The sequence below is a fragment of the Lonchura striata genome, chromosome 8, assembly GCF_050655825.1.
Source record: "Lonchura striata isolate lonStrDom1 chromosome 8, ASM5065582v1, whole genome shotgun sequence".
NCBI lineage: Eukaryota > Metazoa > Chordata > Aves > Passeriformes > Estrildidae > Lonchura > Lonchura striata.
Window position 1 is genome coordinate 20,784,181 of NC_140710.1, and position 25,477 is coordinate 20,809,657.

Consider the following 25,477-nt stretch of genomic DNA (forward strand, 5'->3'; position numbering starts at 1 on the left):
CATCATTAAAACAGGTTGTGTAGATACTAGCTGAAACTTTGCCCAGTTAGACAACCTGCTGGATAAAGAAGCTTGGCTCTTGGGAACAAAATACAGCAATCTCCCATCTCAGTATTAAGATCTCTAATCATTCTCAAGAAGCAAGTTACATACTGTACACAAAAAATACATATTGGGTCACTACTCCAGGTGACAGCCAGAAGGCTTCAAGAATCATCATAAAATATTTTGACCAACACTGGAAATTCCTCATGATGAGCACCCAGTTATAAGACCTACTGATTAGGTAGTCTTTACCCCAGTAAAGATTCCACATAAGAGTTTATGCATTGAGATCTCTTAAGCATTTGGGCTTTCAGTATCTATAGTAAATGCTCTTTACTAATCAGCTTAAACAATGATTTGGAATTAATATGGACAAGAAGTCCTTTGAGGTCACACAGGGATCCTGCATTGATGGCTACCTCAATTGAAAGACACTCACAGGAAAAGAAAAGAAGCTTCTATATCCAAATGGCACATCAAAAAATCCACACACCAAACAAGATTTAAAGCAAATGGAAAATCAGATATTTAGGCAATTAAGCAGGTATGAGATGAACACGTGGAATAGGCTAAAGTAGAGCAACCCATCCCTATGGCCACTGAGTAATGGGAACAAAAAGCATAAACTGAAGACAGCTCACCTTGTCTGTGATACCATCTCATGTATTTCACACAAAAATATCAAGATAGCTGAGGCAAGTCCAGTGATGCAGCAGGTATGGGATCACAGGGAGAGAAACCAGCAGGTCTCCATACGCAGTTTGGCAGGGAAGTGAAAGATGCTCTGTTCTACAGGCTTGGTCTCCATTGATAAGCAAAAAAGGTATAACAAGAAAAGTTTGCATTAATAAATTATCCACAGAACAATTATTACCAGATTTCAGATATGTAAAACATAGGTAGAAGTCTGGCATAATGAATTTGAGTATTACTCAGTTTAATTCCATCTGTAGCTCTATCATGTGATTTCCATGAAATATAAAATATCAGAAAAAAGAGCTAAAAGAAAGGGAAAAAAAAAAAAAAAGAATTATTAGCCTTGCTGATGAAGAGCAACTACAGGAAATGAAAGGCAATAGCCTGGGAGGGGAAGATCCCAAGGGCCTGAGCACCATTCAGAAATGCTTTTCAGGGCAACAGTTGACATGAAAGGTGGGCATGAATCATGGACTCAGAAAGCAGCATGACAAAAGATGGTGAAGCTGTGGAAGGAGGAGGGTTTAGGGCAGGAGGTTTTTGCCAGTGGAAGCAGTCATCTGCCATGGGCACTGCCAGCAGCCTGGAGGTCAGGCAGGCAGGATGTAGTGGGGCACCCAGGGATCTCGCAGGAGGGAGGGCACAGGATGGGGAGCAGGAGATGGGGACCTCTTGCAGCCCTGCTGGCTGTGATTTATCACTTCTGCTGGGGCACAGTGGCTCCCAGGCTGTGGAGGGAAAGCAATGCACAACAGACTGGTGCTCAAGTATAGGGAATCGGTCTCTTAACTATCTATTAGTTATTACTAGTTATTAGGTGACTCCCTAATCACTATATAAGTAGCTTGTTCATATCAGAACACTATTCTGAAAGGAGTTTTCTCTATTTCCTTTAAATTTCAATGTAATCTGAAAAAAAAAAAATCCCACAATGCTGAAGGCTTGATAGTCATTGCAAAAACAGTTGCTCTTTGCCCATGTACACTTTTAATACATTACTGATCAGTAAGGTTCAATCAGATTTACAATTAAGATATTTGGTCATGCAGTTAATGATGAAAATATCTGACACGTGTCAGTAGAGCAGCACGATTCCTGTGAAGACTGATGGGACTTCTACTTTTTACTTCAGTGGCATCAGGGCCACCCTAATGGTGAGCAATTCAGAATTTTCTGCCTTAGAGCTTTTTTAATGCCATGAATAGCATGCTGTATCCTTGGTAGCATATCTTTGAGGCTATCTGTTGGCATGGCTTAATTATCCAGTATCAGCTTTCAACAATGAGCATATGAATTCTGACATGGCTGTTAGAAGTCTAACAGCTCTTTACCCAAAATGTACATGCATTCTCTGGAGTCCTTGGGCACATTTTTTCTTTTCCATCACAGCAAAATGTGACCTCTTTACTGGCATTAGCAGTGATATTGTAATTCATAAGCCATCCTTAATTGGGGCTAAAAAGCATTGTAATGACGAGAAATACTTCCCTGAAAAAATAGATTCTGCTTGCTGAGGTACTGCCTGACAGCCTCAACACTCAAGAATCAGAATGCTAAAGATATTCTGAGTCAAATAAAGCTTATGATAATAAAGAACAGCCTGGTATATAGAGGGAGAAGTCACTGTCTTAAGGGTGAAGCTAGAAGACTGAGTTTGACTGCATTTTCTTTTAGTCTTTCTATGCACCTTATTACATGTCTCCTGCAACTGTGACAGAAGAACTGCTTTAGAGCAAGCCTTCTCCCTGGCTGCAGTCCTGGACCTCACAGCAAATCCCAGTGTATTCCCAAAGACAGTCCTCTCCCCTGATTACAATGAGAAAAACTACTGGTAGGAGCAGGATATGGTGAAAACTGCTCTTCTAGAGAAAAGCTTCCTAATTCCATTATGATTTTCATTATGTTTCCACTTTAAAATGTCCAAACAATAAACTTATAAAAATACGTAATGAAAATAGGCAGACCATTAACTAAAGTCAATTGCAATGGCACTATAATAAAACTCGCAGGTGCTTCTATAATCAGCAAAGCAACACAATTTTGATTAAACCAGGAAGAAAGGATTCTTTGAAAAATTGTACTCCTGCTTCCAAATATGTAGAAAATGTGGTTTTAATGTTGCAACTTATGTTTCTTTATGTCATTATTTTCCTGAACTGGATGCTGTGATAGCAGTCTGCACTTTCATAAGGCATGGCTTCCAACTAGCAAAATCTATGCTCAACAGGAAATATGCCCCACTTAGTCCAAATGTTCTGAGGACATCAAACATATTTGTATAAACATGCTGTATCATAACTGAGAGAGTTGCTAGTACTTGGGATTTAGACAGCACTTTACAGCTTCAAGGTGCTGTACAAACATTTGACTTATTAATTTTCTAACTAGGGACATAACCTAGATTTAGTTAGAAGAAAGCTGTGGATGAGAGGATGTTGGGTAAACAAGTTTATCATACTTATATAAAAGACCATACAGAATACTCTTAGAGGTGCTTCCTCACCAAAACAAAAAGGTAAAACATCTCAAAAGCTTCTAATCCCTGTCAGGGAAACTAACAGGTGGGTCTATGAAAGCCAGCTCAGACCACCAGGCTGAGGGTTTCAGAAGTATTTTTCAGTGGTCTCCCCATGTTCTCACAGAGAAGAAGAGATTATTTCCTTTGGATTCAGCAGAATATCAATGAATATTTTTGAAAACTTCTTCCTGTCACTCAGCCATGTCCTTCCCTAGTCCATAAACTAGCGCACTGCAAACCAGCAGGTTCAGTACTCCTGCTCTGGCTTCTGGGGTTTATCACCACACTCAGGTATATTTTCAAAGGTTCAGGAGTTATGACCTAGATTTACAAAAATAAGTAGATTTGCTGTTTAACATTAAGCAACATAAATAGCCTCGGTGCCTATCTCCAGAAGGGGTTTTGGTAACAACCATTTACTTCACAGCTGATTTTTGCCCAAATTACAAAATTGTTTTCAGTCAAACAGGCTACAGCTAAAATCATCTGACCTCTATGGGTTTATGTTCTGACAACAGAGGAGAGTGAAACTCTCTCATCTGATATAGGAGTGTCTCTGCAACTTATTACTCTTTCATTGGCACATAGTAAATTGAGCTCTGGCAATAGCAATGCTACTGGGAAATAAAGATAATTAAGAAACATAAAGCATGCCACTCTTCTTGAACCCAGTTGGAATCTTGGTTTTCTGTGTCTCTCACTGTAGGATTATTAGCCTGGTTTTAAGTTTGTATTCTAATAATTTTACATAATTGACCATTTGCAATCTTTTATAATCTAAAATGTCTAATAACTATGCACAGAAAGTGAGCCCTTTCCAGAGTATTTATAAATATTTCATACGAACTGGAGTTAATACAATTTATTTATAATGCATGGGAGTCTGCAGTGGGTTTATAAAAATAATGTGTGTTAACATGCAGTCATGATTTAATAATCAGAGACTAATTTCTAAAATACATACGGAGAGTGGCTGGTTCCAGTAATTGGCAATAGGATTGAGAGGTGCAGATATTGACAGATGTCTGAGCTATGGTTAACATACCATACAGGGGAGAACAAAGATGGCATTAACACAAGCTTCATTTTATTCATTCTTTAATAATTTCACTATCCACCACAACAAACCTAGAATAGCTTCTTCAGAAATCCCCAGGATTAATTCCATATCCCTGCTAACAACCATTGTGGTAGAGGATGACATCACATGTATTATGTAACCACAGTGCAATAAGACCATCCAAGGATTCCACCTGCTAAGGAAGCTACTAAGAAGCCATAAAGCTACCTGAGCCCCTAACCATCTATTAACTAAATGATTCAAAACTGTTAAAAGGGAAGGAAAGTACTCTGTCTGTTCCACAGTAAAAGCATCTCTCATCTGATACACTAAGGTTGCTGAAGCAATTTCCACACCACTTTGGAGATCTACCCAGCAGATAGGAGTGAAGAAACCTACCTGCAGAAGAAAATAGATGAAGTTATCGGATTGACTGGAGAACATGCACACAGCTAAAATGGACCTTCTCATTTTGATCTGTGGTGAATAAAATTACACAGAAATAAGCAAGCAGATGCAATTGATGGTGGTAAGACCACAGCTGCAATGAGACATCCACACACAAGTTATCATAGAGAGCCCCCAAGGCAAGATAATAGGCTTTCCATGCTAATGCCATTTTTGACACACAACTCAATTAATTTCCCATACTCTTTTAGTGGCCTGCATATAAAAGGCAACAGAAAAACAATTGTTTGTGCTACTAGATGTTCATTTCTTCATTTGGGGGAGGGGAGAGTGTCACAGCACATGCCACAGTCCAGACAGCCACCACACACAGAGTAACACCATACAATAGCAGAAAGCTTCACCCCACACAGAGTAACACCTTCCCTCATCAGAAGGCTTCAGGTGTCTGCCCATACAGAGCAACACCCTATCACTTCAGAAGGCTGCAAGCTCTGCCCTTCTTGTTCTTTAGCCCAGCCTTTTATCCCCTCATGTTCACACATTGCACCTGTGTGCCTCTGTTCCCTTTGGTGGCTGCTCAGTGCACCTGGGCACTCCCTGGCTCATTGCTGTCAGTGCTGCTCACCTGCTCCTCACAGCTGAGCCCATGGGGATGAGGCTCCCACAGCCCCACTCCCAATTGCCACAAACTGTGTGCCTACAGAAGAGGACCTTAGCACACACAATTAACCCATGAGACCTCTCCTACTGTCATGCACATTCTTCCTGCCTGCAGTTTCAGCTGCACATTGTTTATTATTTGTTATGGGATTAATCACACTTTCTACAATGTTACATTGACAAAATTATATATTTTTTTTTTACTTTTTTTCACTACTCGGCATCAATAAATTGTGAAATGTGTTAGAAAACAGTATTTCTAGTGACTTTCTTTTAAAATATATTTCAGGTTGCTCATGTCACAAAGTGCTTATTTTTTGAACTCCCAGACTGTTGGGTTGAGCAAAACAGGGCTTTAAAAAAATTAAAAACCAAACAAACAAAAAATCCAACAAAAACTATTTCTGATCCCTGTTTTACGTACAATTTTTAAAAAACAATCTGAATGGAGTAAGTGGCTCTTTTAGGGTAGCTGAGCCAAATTTCTCAGAAGTAAATGAGTGTTCAAGCAACAACTTATTATATGACATGACTTTAAATATTTCAATTTCCTATTGTAAAAGACTGTGTTATCTGTTTGGTAAGATAACCTACATATTTATTTACAAGAGAATGTAATTACAAAGACAAAAGAAACCATAAGAACTAATATGAAATTATTCCCCTAAGTAAAGTTACTTTCAAGCTTTAGCACCTGCAGTTATAAGTTGTATTGCCTTGGCTCTCCTATGAGTATTTATTTAGCACACCCTTCCCGCTGATTCCCTGCTCCATTTTGCCTGCTGGAGGTGCCCATTATGGAATGTTTCAGCAGGGCCACTGCAGACTCCAATCAGAGGAGCACATTTATATTTCCTGTAAAAATACAGCTTAGCTCCATGCCACTGAATAGATACAAAGAATAATATATTATCACATGCTATAAAAAATGTATTTTTTAAAGGTTTCAATATATACTAGCTGAGCAACAATGTTTCTCATTTTGGATATAATTTGTGATTTCAGACATCAGGTGAAGGATATGAAAAATGAGAATGCACATTTTAGTTTATGTTATTGCATAAGTCAGAAGGATATACATGGCCAATACTTAAAGTGACAACTGTAGCTGATATTGATTCTGATCTGTGTGAAATGCTTGGCAGTGGCAGATTCCCCATTGAGAGAGATGCTAATGTCAAAGCATGCTCTCCCAGCTCTCAGTCCCTGAGAACACAGCCCCAGATCTGCTGAAATCAAGGAGCCCAAGAGGGTAGATGGTCTAAAGGACATCTGGCAGGCAACTTTGAAAGAGACAGATCTGAACCCTGCACCCACTGAAAGCAGTTGTATCTTTACCATCAATTACAATGTGGATACTAGATGCACCCCCTTGGCATTTAATTTCTGATTTTGGAAACTTTTCTTTCTTTCAATTATTTTTATGTGTTTGTGAATCATTCCGAAAAAAATTAATTCTCTTAAAATAATTGCTTTCAGAGATCCTTGTACTTTCTTTTTTATCAGCAGACCACATCTATTGCCCAGCTTTCCTCTCTTAATCCAGTTTTGCATTTCTGAAATTACTTGTCTATTGTTCATAGTTCTTTATAAACTCCATTTTAAAAGTGAAACCTCCAGGTTCACATCTTTTTCTCTCTGTACATGCCTTTTTGGAGCATGATACAGTGAGTTCCCATCCTCTCAGGTCTTGAAATCAGTCCTTGGCTCCCTCAAAATGACCAAGCTCAGAGGAGGGCAGGGCATGTGTGACGTTTAATATAATGTCTTTTCAGAGCATCAAGGAAATGAGGAACAATCGACTAGGAAAAGGAAACCTTACCCTTGGGAATTTCACTTCTAAAAGGCCCTGGAGAAACAGACCTCTGAGAGCAAACACAAGAAGCCTACAGAGGTGTGCTGCACTGCGACCTGAGCTCACAAGCCTGACAGGAGTCTGGTCTCCTCCTGCTCTTCTTCATGCCAAGGGCCAAACTCTCTGCTCCACTGCTCCTGCAAGGAATGACATCCCTGTCCCGAGGGAGAAAGCAGGGCTGGGAGCCCCAGCCTGCTCTCCCTCCCTCTCCAGCCACAGACGCCTGGGGCCCAGCACAGCCCCAGCAGCTGTCCCCAGCCTGCTGTCACACACTGCACACACTGCCCTGGAGACTGATGCATCCCTATGGTGTCATTTCAACTGGGACAAACATTTGCCCTCCTGCTCATTTTTTCTCCCTCCTCAGGTGGAAGGCCTACCAATGCATGGAAAGCAGACTTCCCCAAGGTGTCTGAGCATCTGCAGCAGCCTGGGTAATAAGTATACCTTACTCAGGTAAACTAGTAAACTTTTAGCCCAAGAAAATACAATGATAATGATGTATATGAGAATAAATTTGTAAATATTACTGATCAAACTTCAGATCAATAGATGTTTTACATACCAGAGGAAACATATAAACTCCACTGCCAGCTTCAGCTTTTAATCATTTTATTCATTTGTGGATTCATTCATCTTTCTATAACCTGATGTATTGGTCTGGTTCTGCAACATAAAAACCATTATTGCAAAAAATGTCGCCATTTTAATTTGTAACCAGTGTCCCAGAATTTTTCATTAATTAATTGGACAGCCTTGCACATTAAATATAGTAATGAATATCTTGTAGTGTAGGTGAAATTTAAATTCAAAATATAAATAAATGGTGAATATGCTGATATTTATGTTTAGTAAGTTCACAAGTCTGCTAGAGAAAGAAAGCACTTAACATCATCTTGGCCCTGACACCCTCTCTACGGTACTGCAAGGCTGAAGGAATTGTACATCTGTGTGAAAAAGAAGACAAGGAAATAAAGCCAGGACTTCTCTGAAATGCAGTTTGGAAGAGCCATCCTGGGGCTGGAGAGGCAGCACCCAGGGACTCTTTCCCCTGCAGCCCACCCCTAAGCCATAAGGCTCCCACTGGGTTTGCATTTAACTCAGATCTTACAGGGATGATGAACCCTTGCCTATCTAATCCCCTTGCCTAGGGAGCCAAGGGTAGCTCCCTCAGCCAGCACCTACTTTTCTGTGTCTGCAGCACTACAGGTGAAATTCCAACTCTGGTACACATAAGTTAGACTCTTTTTTTTTTTTTTTTTTTCTTTGCAGGAGAGACAGATGTATGCCAGAAAGACTCAGACATCTTAAAAAAAAAAACCTAAAGTACCCATATCATGCAAACTTTGCAAGGACACAGTGTCTCCATCTGAATTCATGTGACGAACTTCAAATCCAGAACAATGTATGGCTTTGCTTTTACATGTAAGAAGATAAATTGTTGATAGCATGGACTTGTAGTATAACACAACTTCCTCTGGAAAGTCAAGATATTATTTTTGGAGTAAAAACCAAAATGCTATTTTTCAAATGTGCACATGGGCATAGAATCTTTAAAAAGAGACTAAATAGTAGAGCACTTTGAAAGAGTTTGTATGAGTTATACAGCTTAATTTTCACACACAAAGAAAAAAATAAAACTGTTAATGGAAGTTCTTTCCAATATCCTGTTATACTGAGCATAAATACAAATATCAGACACATCAATCATTAATTCCTATTGAAAAATGCTGAAGAAAACTTCAGAAATAAAAGTATTAATCTCATCTATCAATTTGTGTAGAAAACCAGGGGTTTGAGCTACAAAAATGTCTGTATTATTGTTTACATATTTCTGATACTAATCATATTCCAATTTGCTAAAATCTGTTTTGATGTGTAGACCTTATGCTGCAACCTAAAAAAGCAATTGAACTTACCATACTCTTAGCAAGAGATTAAGCTTTTCAATAAAGGAAATGGCCTTCCCTAAATTTCATTACAACTAAGTTGTTAATTTGTAACTGCAGAAATCTGTTGACAATTACAAAAGTCTCTTGAAGTTACTGTTTTGCAGTAATACAGTAACACAACCATTTTCATAGCAAATCCAGTCAAACATTTAATGTTTACATCATTGTAAACTTGAAACATAATTAGTGATCTATCCAGTTACCTAGAACAGTTGGATAGTGCTGCCCTTCACTGGTTCATAATGGTATACCACAAATCAAAAACTAATGGCTACCTGACAAAACTGTGGCTCAGCTGCATGAAAACTGAGTTTTCCCTACTCCTCACTTCAGGACACCCAAAACTGCCTCTTCATAATTCAAGTTTTCAAGTAATAAATCTTTTTACATATTATTTATGCCTTTAACTAGGAGGGATAAGATAATTGCCAATACTATCTCTGCCCATTGTTCTTGTGTTTTATCCCATGTCGGAGCACCACTGTAATCCCCTGCTCAGTGTTAAATTAAGATTTTCCTCCATTAAAGAAATGCCTCAATAAGAGAATAATGAACATTTTTGCTGGAATGTTTCTATTCAATATTAAAATATTGGACAGATTAAAAGTGGTACTAAATAATGTCTGTCTTTGCCTAGGAACAGGTGGTATCAGGTAAATAACTAGTAGTTCTCAACATGTGCATTTTGCCCTGCTAAGGGAACAGAATACAGTTGGTTGACCAAATGTAATAGTCACCTATGTCCAAACATTAAGTTTCATCTGGAACTGAATTTAGATTCATTGGTTGTTTCAGCTAGTTGTCATATACATACTGAGACCTATGCATCTTTTAAAAAGTGATTTTTCCAAAGGAAATACATTTAGAATAATATTAACAGCTAGAAAGTGTCTGATGACAGATGATGAATGACTGCTAATTACTGTATGTATTATATTCAGCAAGTCCAGCCTTAGATGCATAACTGAGATGAGAGCAGTGCTCAGTTCTGTACACAAATATAAGAAGTAGTCCCTGACTCCAAGTCCTGACAAGTCTGTCTGCTAAAAAAAGCCCAAGTACAAGAAATATTTTCAAAATATAGAATCAAAAGATAGAATCTCCACTTCAAAACAAGCTCAATATATTTTGACAAATAATCTATTCCTATTTATAATATATTGTGTTTACTACTATGTTTGAATAATGGCTGAATCTTGCATTGGTGCTGGCAATTTCTAGAGAACATTTCATTTTAAAAAGCCTTTTTGGAAGTGCAAAAAATTCTTGCTATGCACATTTTTAATCAATTGTATTGATAGCTGTACCCTATGATCACCCATGCGGGTAAGTAGGCTCCCCCAGAACTCTCTTCAGTTACAGCAGCAGGAGCCTCCGTGAAGCTTTGTGTGACTGTGTGTTTCCAAAAGAGTGTCCAGAATTTCCAGAAAAAGTGCCCAAACAGAAGGTGAACTGAGCAGAGAAATTCAGAAAATAAGGAATTTTGAAAACTTTCCTCCAAAGCTCCGTGGACAATACCAATTAGTGAGTTTGTCACTGTAAAGATGGCTGGATCATCCAAGCCCAGTTACTCTGCACTCACCCCTTCTAGGGCACCAAAAATTTAATTTGATTAATAAGTACTGGCTCATGAACAGCAACTAGATGTTTATGATCTTTGTCTTCTACACAATGCATGACAGCATGAAAATGCTTCAAATAAATCTCTCTCATCTCTTATCTCATGGTGGAATATTAAGATTTACTTTTTCTAGAAGGTTTGACAAATTTCTGAGGACCCTTACATCACCTTCCTCTACTAACCACAACCAATGAACTGTCAACAAAGACAAGAGTTAATGGCTGGAATAGTATAAAAGCAAAACAAGCATATAAATAAAATATTTTTACAAAACAGTCTAATAGAACATATCGTGTTTTGTTAAGCCTTTGATGTAAACGCATCACTACCTTTCCCAGAAAGTCAGCTCAGCCTGCTCTGGAAAGATGGGTATTTCCCCTGCAGTTTAGCAAACCACAGTTCCACGTGGCTTCCCTGAAAATGACACAAACTACATTGCACCTCCTACCAGAAATCAGTGCTAAAATACCATCTAATTTGTTAGCCAGGGTTCCTGAGCACAGCCACAGCTTGCAGCCAGCGGCTACTGCCGGCTGTGCTCACACTGTGAGGAAGAGTGGTCACACTGTGAGGAAGAGCAGTCACAGCGGAACCGAGAGCAGCCGCACCCCGGCTGCCAGGTGGGACAGCCATTAGCGGCAATACAGCCCCAAGGCTTTGGCAGGAGGGTTCTCAGCTACTGCTGGTTTCTAGGAAGTGATGAAACCTAAAATACTGGACTCTGGAGGGAGGAATCAATAAGTGAGAGACGGGTGTACCTCTATCTGCTACCCTGCACCACTCTAGTCTCTTGTTCTGCACAGCATCAAGCCATTCCCTGTCCAACTGCAGCGTTGACCCCCAAGTTGGTAATTTTCTTCTTTTCACTGCAGAAAAGGACTGATACTCTCATATCTAATCTTCCCTCCATTGCCAGGATTCTCTGCATTTCTGTCTGTATTTTGCTTAAGATACAGCTGCAAAGACTATTTTATTAGCCACGTTCCTTTTTAAAATAATCATAAATTATTTTTCTTTTCTTTAAAGTGTGAAGTATTTGTTAATTGCAAAGGAAAACATTTAATTTAATGACATATCTGTTCACAAAACAACAGTGATTGAAAATAGAATGTATGCTGCCACTTTGTGAGAGTCATTTATAGTACATAAAGACCACTTTGGCAGATACATTTATGTCTATACAAGATTAGATTTCACATTTATTATGTGCATGTGGCATATTATTAATTATTAACACAAAAAATAAATATTTATGTTTGCAGAAAAACAAGCTGCTAAATTTTGAAGAAATATTGTTGAGGATTTACACATTGTGTCATGTATGTTATGTAAATGGGAACAGCAGAGATTCAGTATTTATTATGAGAACAAAACATTTTTCATTCTGCAAGTGGAAATCTAGACTGTAATTTACATGCATCTCTGAATCAACAAGTACAATACCTAAGAACAACACTTCGTATAAAAAAATAACTGACTTTGCCTTCTCACGGCGGGCACATCTCATGAAAATTCTTTGCCTGCATTCCCTGGGGAACTGCATGGGAATTACAAACACACTGCTCTCAGGAGACCTGAAATGGTCCATTTTCTACCCTAGACCTGAAGAAAAAGTAATGGGTTCCCACAGCCTGCTAGCAGGAAACAGACCCAGCCAAATGAAGAACGCTGCTGATGAGGTACTCTTTCTCTCAGATTTCATACCTGCCTTATTTCAAGATTTCAGATCCCAATGTCCTGTTCAGAGAAGCTCTCAGCCCTGAAACATCATTGGGAAAGATCTCCTTACTCTCTAAGGAGAAAAAGTCATTATCAAGCTGTATGGAAATGGAGGCAGGAGTAGGATGACTCGCGTATCTCTTGATGTAGTGTTCATCAGTGTAACATCATACTCCCAGCTGGCTGCCCAGATTACCTTACTCAGGGGTGTGCCTCCACAGGCCTTTCCCATTAGGACTTTCCAGGCCTGCTAAGATGGGTCTGCTGGTGCAGCTTGCTGTGATGGAAGCTGTGGTACAGACAAGGTACCTGTAGCTGCAGCATTTTTTGTTCTGTCACCCAGCCTGCTTAGAGAAAACCCCTCACAAATTGCACTGTGATGGAGGTTCAGAGCAAGGGGTGACATTTTTTTCAGTAGCCTCGCTGTCCCCTGCTCTTGAGCTATGCTGAAGCTCGAGCAGTGTTAAACACTACATAGGGATGTCTGTGTATTCACTGCTTCACTGAACAGAAGTCAGGATTTGTCCCCTGCCTGTACAAATCATAGAATCATTCAATGTCCTGAGTCGGTTTCTAGTTCCAATTCTCCTGACATGGGCAGGAATACACCATCCACTAAAACAGGTTGTTCAAAGCCCCATCCAATTCCTCCTTGAACACTTGCAGAAAGGGGGCATCTGCCACTTCATTGGGCCACCTGTTCCAGAGCCTCACTACATTCAGAGTAAAAGATGTCTTCCTAATACCTAATTTAAATCTATCTGCTTTCAGTTTAAAGCCATTTCCCCTTTTCATATGACTATATACCCTTGCAAAAAACCTTTCTTCAGCTCTCTTGCTGTTGGTCTCCTTTAGGTTACTGGAAGGTGCTATAAGGTCTTTCCAGAGCATTCTCTTCTCCAGGTCGAACAGCTCTAATGCAGAAGCCTTTTGATTTTGTCATTTATCTAAATACAATTTTCCAATCATTCTGCTGTAAGCACTGGAGGCACTAAACATGGAAGCCCAGAACAACACTCAAATTATAGACAGCCAATTGATTTTACAGAAGGCTAAACTATTGTGGGCAAAGCAGCAATAAAGTGGACAGACGAGCTCTGCCACTGGGAGAATTTGCTGTTTCTTGCCATTTCTACCCCTGTCTCAGCTCAGTAGTAGGAGTCAGGGGCAAATGAGCACTACTCTTGCTCTTATCTCCCTCACCTTTTGCCTGCTGCTCTGCAAAAACTCCTTCAGCTGGTGACAAAGGAGGTCAGAAATATGTGTGCAGTGTGATGGAGGAGCAGAGCAGCACATGGAGCAGGTAGTGGCTCCGCAGAGCAGAGATGCGCAGAAGCAGCGAGCCGCTCTCTGCACAGCGGGACCCTCCCTACCACCGCTCAGCCCCAGCAGCTGCAGCCACTGCCTCCTCTGCTCTGCCTGCCATGCACTGGCAGGCCATGATCAGCCTCTGCTTTGAGGTCAGGCCCGGCCACTGCATCACATCACACCTGCATCTTTCACTGTGGCCCTCAGCCACCAGCATGCTGAAACACTGAGCTTCAGGCAGGGAAGCTCCTGCGTCTCTGGATACATTTCCAGGGACAGTACTTCAGGCAATGCCAGGTACTCTGCTACTGCCCATTGCAGCAGTACTCTGATGTAGGTAAAGGCACTAATAAAATAATTCTGCTGTATCATTAGAGGTCAACTTAGACTACAGCAAGTAATAAAAGATTCATAATGGCACATGAGGGGATGCACTAAATAGCCAAACCACAGCCTGAAAACATGCAAAGCTTGTTTAGATTTAGGACTTGGTTAAAAACTTGCAGTTCAGCTGGTGCTTCACCAGAAAAGTTTGCAATCAGCGATATCACTTCTGTACCAGCAATTTATGCTGCTTCTAATATAAATTATGCCTTGTAGCAAGGAGTGTCCTAATAGGCATAGGTGCTCCCATGCTCAGGACAGTAATCAAAAATTTATCCCCTTCCCTGATTTTGTTAGAGGCCAATGCCAGCTATTACTGAGAAGACATAAGAAATACTGCTGGAAGCACTTTCAAGATAACACTTTCCCAGTGTTGTGACTTTGCATCCTTTGGTATTTAACAACTGCTAAATCTTCATTTTTAGTCAATTTCCAATCCTGTAAGGCAGGCAGTGGGACCTGAGGTTTTTTTAAATATTCCTTTCAAACTTTGGTTAATCTTATCTTCTGTCTACACATCAAACCTGCTTTAGAAATCCTGCTGAAGTCCAGTCTCAAGGCACTGTGACAGTGAGTTGCCCAGCCAATTTACATGTGAAAAATCATTACTTACTACTAAAAGATTTGTCAGAAATGTAGTACAGGTATCAGCACAGTATTTTTAGTTTGGTTATGAAAGCACTGCCCCTTCTCCCTTTAACTCCAACATGTCACTCTAAAAAGAACAAAAACAACATAGATAAATCTCTAGCTGCTGAATTCCATCTGCTTTTCCATCTTTTCAACAGACTTTGACAAAGAATTTAAATCAGATCCCTTTTATCTCGTGAGCTTAAAATTTGGCTGTAAAGTTTGGCCACATCCTCAGACTAGACTTGATTTTTGGCCATCATTTTTAACAGTAAGGCACATCTAATCTCAGACTTGGTGACATTGCACTCAAACCAGCTGCTCTAGTTTTGATGCAGAAGAAGCCAGTAGCATTAGCATGAAGAATTTAATGATGTTTGACGCGTCAGATTTCTCGGTCCTGCCTTTAATCTTTGTGGCCAGCTAGTCCCACCAGGCAAATAATGGCCTCAGGAGAGAGACCAAAAACTCTGCACAGAGGAGAGAAATCTTCCCACACATCTCTGGAGGTGAGGTTTAGGACTTGTGATCAGAGCAGCACAAGATGCACAGCAGGTGTGTATGACACGTTCCAAGTACACCAGTACCAGTGGCATTGCTGTGACATGAAGAGCTTTGCCCTGCACACGTGGAAAGAAGGCATCCTCTCCCAGTTCAAGTCTAAAGCAAGACAACAGTCCTCCAGCACTCCAAACCACTCCCCTTGCAGCACCTGCAAACAGCTGATTCAGCCTGGCCCAGAGACAGACTAAGCCACCACACTCAGAGCTCCACAAGGCAGCAGAACCCCACGGCTGTCACAGGCAGCAGGGCTGCTCCATCCACATGTGCCACTGCAGGGACTTGGCTCAGTGTGTACAGTCTCTTGAACTTCACTGTACAGCCCACCATCTGTCTAGTAATTAGGAAAACAACCCTTTTCTTCCAACTGCAATGGAACTCTGCCCCTCTTCTTTACAAAAGGCCCTATGGAGCCTCGATGCCTGACATGCTTCCAGTTCAAGTGGGAAGAAAAAAATTACTGATTTCCATCTTCTATCTTTTTGTACCTCAGGGACCAGGAGGCTGCACACAAAGCAAGAACTGCTTTTGGGGATTGAAAATCCCTGAAGCTGGTTTTTCCCACCCCTTTGATCATTCCTGGCTTTCTCACACAAAGAGATTTTCCATGCATGTGGTACCTGCACTAACACAGCCACAGAGATTCCAGAGAATGAACGGAAATGCCAAAACAGCACCACTGCCCACACAGAGAGAAACAAAAGCTGGGAGGAACTAGAAGGCATTTTTTTTACTTTGCTGGGTTACCTGTCTTCGGGGAAAGAAAAAAACTGTCCTTCATAATGGCTCCTGCCATTATTTCCACAATCTACCAAATTCCATGGCTCAAATAGAGAACAAATTTCTTACTCTTCCATAAATCCCCTGTCTCATTTCGTCTGATTACCTACTGGCATTGCAAACTGCCAAATTTTGTCAACAAAATACGACGGCACTGTTGCCTACATAAATACATTTAACACCTCTTAACATGCAAAACACGCAAACAAACGATAAACGCAGCTTCTGAGCGTTCACAATGCAGCCAGTGTCCCACTGCCCAGCGCTGGCAGCTGCAGTCGGTCAAATTCAGTAACCAGGTAGTTGCCAGGAGTAAGCACAATTCCTGCACCGGACTCGCTAGTCATTAGTTTTTAGATACTGTTTTGTAGCTCGGAGAAATCTAAAAGGGAGAAGTGCGTGCGCCTCTCGTTTAAGCGACAGAAGTAGAGGGCGTGCAGGAGGGAACGAGAAAGCGTAGCAGAAGGAGGAGACGGGGTTTTCGCGTCTTTCGGGAGCCCCGAGGGGCTGGTACGGGGCGGGCGGTCACAGCAGCACCACAACAGCACAAGTCGCGCTCCCTCCCTGTGTCGGTGGCACTTCGGTGCTGTAGGCAGAGGACGAAGCGGCGCTTCCCCGGCGTGCCCAGCACTGCGGAGGGACCCTCCGGCGGGTCGGGCGGCACGCTGCCCTGTCCCCGCAGCCAAGCGCGGCAGCGACGGGGCGCTGGGGTCAGCCCGCCGGGCTCGGGGCTCGGACGGCGGCAGCACGGACAGCACCTCTGCCTGTGCGCTACCAGGCTGAAGCCGAAATAACACGGGAAAATTAAGGCTACTCCAGCGGGCAGGGAGCAGCCACAGCCCCGCCGGCGTCTGGGCGGCTCCCGCTCGGTGCGGGGCGGTAGGTCCCGTCCCGTTGCCCCCCCCGCGGGGCAGGCGGCGCCGGCGGTGCGCCCGCGGGGCGGCGGGGCGGGGAGCGCGGCGGCGGGGGGGCGGGCGCGGCGGCGGCGCTAGGGCCGCGCGGCGCGCGGGCCCGGAGGTAGGGTAGCTGCCGCCGCCCCGCTCGCCGGCAGTCGCGGCGAGGTCGCTCCGAAGTGAGGAGGCGCCGCCGCCGCCGCCCCCCGAAGTTTGGCCGCGCCGCCGGAGCCCCCGCGCCGCAGCCCCGGCCAGGGGCGCGCTCCTCTCGCCCCGCGCCCCATGCCGCGGACGCCGGCGCCCCGCGCGGGGCCGCCCCCGCCCTGAGCGGCGGTGGCGGGCGGGGAGCCCCGGCGGGCAGGACCCGCCCGCCGCCCGCCGAGCGCCGGAGGAGTGCGGCCGCCCGCCCGCCGCGCGCCGCCCGCGCCCCGCCAAACTTCGACGCCGACAAGTGCCTGGGCCCCGCCGAGCCCCCGCCCGCGACCCGACGGAAACTTTCTCGGGGAACAGCATCCCCCCTCCTCACGCCCTCCCCGCGGCCCTTCATGCCGCCACCGAGGGAGCCCCAGCGCGTCCCAGCGCCGCGGCGGCTCCGCGCCGCCCCGCGGTGAGGCTCGGGCGGCCCGAGCTCGCAGGGTGAGTACGGCCCGCACGCCGCTCCGGGGAGGACGGGGCGCGGGGGCGGCGCGGCGAGCAGCGGCCCGTGCGGGTGCCGGGGGCTGCGTGCGGGGGTCGCCCCGCCGGGCTCGGGGCACCGACCGCGGGCGGATCGGCGCGGGCCGCGCGCCCCCTGCCGCCCGCGCGGAGCGGAGCGCGGCGGGGCCGGGCCGGGCTGGGGCGGTACCTGCGCGGTGCCTCCTCCGCCGGAGCTCGGAACCGGGAGCTGGGACCGGGCCACGCCGAGCTTTGAAGGGGCGCGGGCGGTGCGAGAGCCCTGAGGGAGCGCGAGCGAGCCTGAGGGAGGGGCGCGTGGCTCGCGCCGGCGCCCGCCCCGCAGCGCGGGTTCACCGCGGGCGCCGGGGAGAGCGGCGCTGCCGTCGGCAGAGGCGGGGGCGGCGGCGCGGGGATCGCCCCGCCGGCGAGGAGCAGCGGGCAGGGCACTGGTACCCAGCCTGGAAACAGTTCCTCCCTCGCGTCGGAAATTGCAGGCGGCTTTTCTAAACATTCACACGCACACAGAACCCCCAAAGAAAACCCCTGATGGCGGTGAGCGGCGCAGATCAGCTAAACGCGATAAAACAGATGATTTTCTACTCTCGAAGTTGGTGCATGTGCGGTTTTGTCCTCTGATTGATCTACTTTTATTGTTCTGCAATCAACTTTTCGATACTCCGGATCTGATGTGGTAGGAGCCAGCATTACTTCTACAGAAATGTTAGCAGAGACAGTGTGTGGACATGCGGTGGAGATGCTTTTAAAGAGGGAATAAGTCACTGTCTTGCCTAAGGACAATGCGGTTGAGGATGAGAAGCTGTGGCCTGTGAAGCCCGTCAAAGGGAAGAAAACCACAGCAGAACTTCCCCTGGCTTTTTTTTTGTTGTTGTTGTTGTGGTGGTGGTGGTAGTTTATTTTGGGTTTTTTGTTTTTGCTTTTGGGGTTTGTTTTTTTTTGTGCTTTTCATGGGGAAAAAATAAAGGTTGATTTCTCATATATTGCTGGACCTTAAAAGGATGATTACTGGAGACTTTCCAACAGTTAGTGGTGATACTCTCATGGAGTTATGAACTTTGTCTCAAACCTCTGATATTGATAAGCAGCACCAACTTTCTAGCTATTTATATAAAATATAGCAGTAGCACAGAACAAATTCAACAACCAGTAGGCATTCATTTTTGAGCAGTTAGAAAGTCATCAGCTCACACCATAACTTGAAAGCTTTGTAGCCCTATACCCTGGATACACTGTGTGATGAGCATGCATCACTTTATTGAGTGTGAAGAATCATTGAAAAAACCCCAAAAACAAAGCCTGTAACTTCCCCAAATGCTAACTTAATTCCCAGAGGAAAAACTTGCAGAACAGATTGATGCTAGGTACAGGGATATTTAAAGCAAGACGCTACAATTATCAAGATGCAAGAGGAAAAAAAGCAGCTATGTTCTAAGGCTCGAAAATTTAAATAGCTAAAATGCTTTTTACTCCATATTCTGACAGCTGATGATACCTGGCAAGTAATGGCAGTGGTAGTATGATGTGTCAGTCAGCAAAGAATAATGTGTGAAAACCAGAAGTATTTCAAGTATAGTGCCAAGTTGCAGGGTTTCGGTAGCTGTATTTTATTTTCTTTAATTAGATATTGACATTTTAAATTTCTCCTGAGGTTAAGAAATCTTTTTCTGCTAAATAGTTAAATAAGCTGGATAAGACTAGAACCTAAACTTTGATTGGAACAGCATTTGAGGTCAAAGACACCAAAGCAGTTGCTTGAGTATACTGCATTTCATATAAGTATTGACAGAAATAATGTGTTTTTAAAAAATTAAATCATTAAATACCGGTTCCCTTCTTTGAATAGATAGTTTTACATTATAAAAGGGGTTGGTTTGTATATGTACAAGGTTCTCAGGTCGCCTAGGTGTAACATTGTATACAACACGAGGTTAGTAAATATAAGTTGCATGAGGGTTAGTTCTGTTTTCTAATACATATTATTCCCTATGTTCTAAACTGGCTTTAAATAATTAACAACTGGAGTGGACACACAGGCTCTTTTTGCTTGGGCTTGATTGGATACATTCATCTGCTTAAGCTGTTCGGGATACAAACTTGAAACATGTTTCCTTTGGAAAAATCTGTTCTGCAGCTGCCGCTGTGGGGAGGTGACAGCCGGCACTCCCTGCCTTGCTTCCTTACTTTAGCCAGTTCTCCTCAGGCAATGTAGTAGCTGATGTTGGCTCTCGTTCCTGCCCGTGCGCGCTGCCCGGGCACGCTCGATGCAATGCGTGGTCAGTGTGGCAGGTGGTCACTATTTTATTACCTCCTTCACGTTCCTGGCTCGCCAAAGAGAGGCCCAAGAGCCCACCCCTATGGATCTCACCATGATTTCCTAGCAGGGAGCTCATGCTAGACATCCAGCCACTGTGGTTTGTGAGGAGGGGAAGCGGGTGGATTTTCACAGTGATGGAAGGAGGCAAAGGAGGAGTGTTTGCTAACAACCCCTAACGAGACCTGAAGTTCTTCCCTGGCACTGATGGCTGCCAAGATGCATCTTACCTATGCTGTAAAGGGGGTGTCTCCATCTGCAGAATTAACGTGCTGCGTGAGCTGCGACTTCCCCACCTGGAAAGGGATGCATGTGCTCAGAGCCTCCTCACAGCAGATTTCAGTCTGGGGGTCAGCTGCATGCCATTCTTCCCAGATGGCTGTGACATACTTGTGGCCAGAATGACCAGCACTTCACAGACGGAGCAGCGCTCAGAGAGGAAGGCAGAGAGCAGATGTGGCCTTTGCACTTTTTACATTTTTTACCTGGTGCCTCCCAGCTGCCTCCTAGTGCTTTCCATAGTGCAGAGGCCGTGGCACATGGGAATGTTCAATGCCCCAGCATTGCTGCCCCACACAGAAGACACCAGGAGGGGTGGCTCTGGTGGCTTTGCATACATTTGCTGAAGTTTTCCCGGCAAATTGCCGTTCCCTCGCCAGCAAGGACACTGATCCATCTTTGCCACTTCCATGGCCCCCAACACCCAGGGTGTGCAACTAGTAGGGCAGGGCAGAGGGAGTCAGGGCATCAAACAGTACTTATTCGTGGTTTGATTACCTTTTTCTAAGGTTAAATGCACAGGCATTACAGGGGTCAAAAAACCCCATTGCTGTGTGTTGCCCACAGCCAGAGGCTTATCACTAGACATCTGGTACAGCGGTAAACTTCCGAAATGTTACTCCAAATGTTTTTTCTACAAAATAATTCAAATAGTTATGTCCTTAGCATTGGGGTACTGAAATGTAAAATGCATATCTGAACTGATTCTGCAGGAACAAACAAAAGCAAGACAAATCATATGGCTCCATCAGAAAAAAAAAAATCTGGCAGTACTCAGCACATGATCCTTAATGTGCTTTGGTCAATATCTTTCTCTATATCAATAGAAGCTCATTAAAAGAAGATATTGCAGACTAACTGAGCCATGCCATACTAGTTCTTGCCAAAGCTTGACATTTTTAATACATTAATAATATGTCTGTAATGTAATGGAGAACTATTAATCAGAACTGGTTATATGCCAGAAATTTAAGCTATAATTGGCTGCTTCTTGTCAGGAGTGTCTGTCGTACACGGCTACAGCTGCCTAATGCTCAGATGTCTTGCACTCCTCTGCACTTTTTTCTTGTCAGTGCACTAAATTCAATCGATGTTATAGTCTATAATTCTGTGTAACGACCATCATTATGACTGGCTTACTTTAATGAGAATTCGTTATATGGGAAGTATTTTAGCACAGTGTGTTAAGGTAGCGGCTTGCTTCACATTATTTAGTGATACCCAATCCTGTTTATTAGTGGATCTGAGTCTCAGCAGTTATAAAAGGTTACAGGTAACTAAAGAGCTAGAAAGGAAGATATTAAAGAAAAACTTTTTTTTTTGCCCAAATATACAAGCTTGCAGTCTAAAGATAATTACACTCAGTTACTTCTTATTTTTACACAGAAAAATTATATTTATTTATTTACTTACTGTTTATTCCAGCTATGACCAAGCCATGTCCAATAAAGGGTATTTGATTTGCCATAAATTTAAAATAATTTGCAGCCTCTTCTAGCAAGGAGTTATTTTCACATTTTCATAGTGACATAGTTTTCCATAGCCCTAAGCTATGGGCTCTTGCAGGTACATTTTTTCCCCTTTGAAACAGTAAATACATTGGAAAGGAAACACAGGGGAAGAAGTGTCTTTAGAATGACACGGAAAGTGTTCCCTGAATTACTGAATTCCAAAATAATATGCAAACCCTCCCACTGAAAACAGAAAAAAATGAATGTAAGGTTCCTACAAAGCCAACAGTACTACCCAGCATGCTTCTTAAAGAGATTTAAATTTAATTTGGTCTTAGATATTCCTGCTTTTGTGTCAAATTCAGATTTGAAGCTTAAATATGTTTGAACTAATTGAGAATTGTTACTGCAGGAAAATTCAGATATTCTCTGCATATTCTGATAAAATACATGAGAGTTGTATGGTAACACTTGATAAAATGAATATAATGGAAAATTGCATTTACGTCCATACAGCAATTATTGTAAATTACTTTGCTATGGAAACACAATTCAACCATCTGTTGGCATTTCATGGTGTCTGTAGTTTAGCTCAGTTTAAGATGAAGCATTATTTAAATATAGGAAGGCTGTTTGCGAATAGCTTTGAAGATAAGTTTTGAAAATGAATATTCCCAATGTGACATGTTAAGGAGCTTACCGGGTCACACACCTCTTCCCGTGGCAGTGGGTGTAGGAGGGCTCACAACACTGGGCATAATTTAAAGCTGGGAAGCAAAGCAGGCTGCAGAAAGTGGCGACTTACGCTTGTTTCTCAACATCTGTCCGGCGGGTCTGGCTCGATTTTAGCATCCAGACAAAGGAAGTGTGGAAGCTGCAGCGTCTGGCTGAAATCTTCTGTTGACAGCCCAGCGCCCTGGCTCTCCAACCTTGGGTGGCACAGGCTGACACAAATGCACCGCAATTCCTAGCCCTGGTTTCCTTGTCCCTGTTTAGGATACTTCCTCTGTCTTTGCAGTTTTCCTCATACGGAATTTGGATTTTCTTTTTCCTGTGTTATTTAGGAAACATATATTTGAAGTTGCTGTGATATCATTCCAGCATTTTATACCTGTAATTATGTGATTTAGGTGCTACAAAGTGAGGGAATTTCTGGTTGTTTTCTGAAGAGGGAAAAGGGCACATATCTGCTATGAAATAAGTGCTGAGTACTCAAGTACAGCCACCCTCAAACCTAAGAAAATAAGGGGTGGGGAAGCATCCTTATAGTAAGCTATAAAATAAGCCATTATCTTTATCAGTAGTTTGTCATTAATATGATCAGTGAATCACAATTCAAAGGAAAAAAAGAAAGGGAGCAAAGCTCTTGCAATGCTAATGAGAAATGTCAAGGAAATTGAATTGTACTTGCCGTATCCTTGTTATTATTATTATTATTATTTTTATTATTATTATTATTATTATTATTATTATTATTATTATTATTATTATTAAATAAATATATAAGGCTTTTGGAGCTCCATGAGGTCCTCTTGCCAAGAAACTATCAGCACCTGCTAGCCCTGATGCCCATTTCTGTGTCACTTCAATAAAAGAACTTTGCTGCTGCTGCCCTACAGTGCTGGGCTGCCTGCTTCCCTGCCTGCCTGCACCATCTGGGCCATGGCTGAATTCAGGAGTTTGCTCTCCAGCTTTGCTAGGATGAAAATACTGTTTTGGAAGCAGGAACCTCTAACTCACCTGGAACATTATAAATCTGTCTTTGTTAGACTACAGTTAAATCCTTCATGTCAAAATACTTTTCACTGTGAATGATTTTGGTAGTTTCTTCATTCTAGCACAGAACCCACAGTAAAGGTTATCCATATTGTACCAATTTGCTTTATACTGCATCAAACCTTCAAAATGTCAACATATTGTATCTTTTGTAATGCGTTGATTCTTGGACAATAACTCTTAATTTTTATTGTTTCTAAAAGGGTGTTGGTGCCAGAAGAAAAGGATGATTGATGGGAAACAGACACCAGCCTATAGACACTCACCCTCTTCCTTGGGATACTGATTTATCAGTGTGTCCAGGCATTTCCTGCGAGCCCTGAACACGGAGGATCACTCAGGGTTATCGACAGTGTAGCTGAAGACCTGCAACTACACAAATTATTATCTGCTGTTGGACATCTTGTACAAGAAGCCCTGACAGATAAGTTATAAGACGAAGGACAAGTGCTGCATGGCTGTGAAAGGCTGTCATCAGGGCCTGGGTGGCTTCTACCAAAGTCTTTAAACATAGTGAAACAAACATCCTATCCTAACGCTTCACGTTTGAGTTGGAACCTATTTTATAAATATATACATTCTCTGTACATATAATCTCTAGACTGCATATACGCCAGCACTGAGCATTCTTACGAAGCTGACATAAAAGGATTTAGAAATGTATTTGTCAAGATTCCTGTCACTTCACACCCTCTGGGTTACTGTATCCTCTGTGATGCAGCACTACCCTTCTGTGTGGGGACACTATGACGTGTGTAAGACTCAGATTTACACGGAAGAAGGAAAAGTATGGGATTACATGGCCTGCCAGCCAGAAGCCAGAGACATGATCAAATATGTAAAAGTGACTCTGGATCCCCCAGACATAACATGTGGAGATCCTCCTGAGACTTTCTGTGCAATGGTAAGGCAAGCTTTTCATTTTGCATAATTAGTGGGGATATATTTGTGATAGATGGCTTCAAAATAGAAGCCCTAGAAGTGCACACAAAATTATCCAAGAAAACCTGCATCATATTCCAAATGTGAAAGGTCTTGTTGTACAAAACTGTGAGCAGAACATTAAGCTGAGCAATGAGATGTTCTGCTTATGAGGACTTTATCTGAATTCAGTGCCTCTCTACAGCAGCATTTAATGTCTCAGAAGAAACCAGCCTAAAACTATTGTGCTAACCCATAACTGGGATGGCCTTTGCCTGATCAAGAAAGATTTGAATGAACCAATTCCACTAAAATCAATTTAAAGCATGGCATAACTAAGTATAATTTACAAACAGTTAGATCAATTGAAATCAAATTGCTAAAGCTTAAAAAATGGTGTTGGGAGTTGTGCTGTTGAAGTTTTCCCAGCTACCCAAGGGAGCGAGCTGCAAGAGGTGTGTAAATCACCTTAGCTAAAATCACCTCCAAGTTCTAGCAACTACTTACAGCTTTCTTCCTAGCTGAAACTGTAGGCATTCAAGCAAACTAAGAGAGACCAAAGCTCCTCATTTTACATGGTCCTAAAATAGACTGGGTTTGGAAATACTTGGCTTGGTAAGTAAATGCACAGGTATAAGAAACCAGCAGATACTATATGTATACACACACACACACACACATATATATGTATGTATATCAATATTTTACAGCTGTGCTGCTCCCAAGTGTTTGATAGATCACACTGTGAGAAGGTGTTTCAGTTAAAGGAGATCTTTAACTTGTAGATAACTTCTGTGTCCTCACACCCACAGAGGCTCTCTTTTCTTTGCCATTGGATATTTCTGTTAAATAGCGAGTGGAAGATATTGAGTTCCTTGAAAAGAAAATAAGAGTTTGGTGCTCCACATTACCTGCATTATTTAGATCTCAAAGACCAATGAGTTCTGGTAAGTGAGGTTATCATAACTGAGAAA

General features: G+C 42.8%; 1 protein-coding gene and 1 long non-coding RNA gene across 14 annotated transcripts in view; one reads left to right on the forward strand and one right to left on the reverse strand.

Moving 5' to 3' along the window:
- The window catches only part of LOC144246768 (uncharacterized), a 271,425-nt gene extending 254,306 nt beyond the window's left edge, over positions 1–17,119 (reverse strand). For 2 of the 4 annotated variants that reach the window (XR_014956910.1, XR_014956908.1), the window contains exons 1-2: positions 4,719–17,117; positions 687–847 (exon numbers count right to left, since the gene is read on the reverse strand). This is a non-coding gene — a long non-coding RNA (uncharacterized LOC144246768). Of the gene's footprint in view, positions 1–686; positions 848–4,718 lie in introns of all 4 variants that reach the window. The other 2 variants (XR_014956909.1, XR_014956907.1) reach the window with 2 other exon arrangements.
- A 341-nt stretch (positions 17,120–17,460) lies between these two features.
- NTNG1 (netrin G1) overlaps positions 17,461–25,477 on the forward strand; it is a 150,268-nt gene continuing 142,251 nt past the window's right edge. For 2 of the 10 annotated variants that reach the window (XM_085585950.1, XM_031505520.3), the window contains exons 1-2: positions 17,463–17,729; positions 23,786–24,486. In XM_085585950.1, coding sequence (XP_085442076.1) covers positions 24,241–24,486 — 246 coding nt within the window. In that variant the 5' untranslated portion in view covers positions 17,463–17,729; positions 23,786–24,240. Of the gene's footprint in view, positions 17,730–17,999; positions 18,439–23,785; positions 24,487–25,477 lie in introns of those variants that run through there. The other 8 variants (XM_085585951.1, XM_085585952.1, XM_085585954.1 and 5 more) reach the window with 6 other exon arrangements.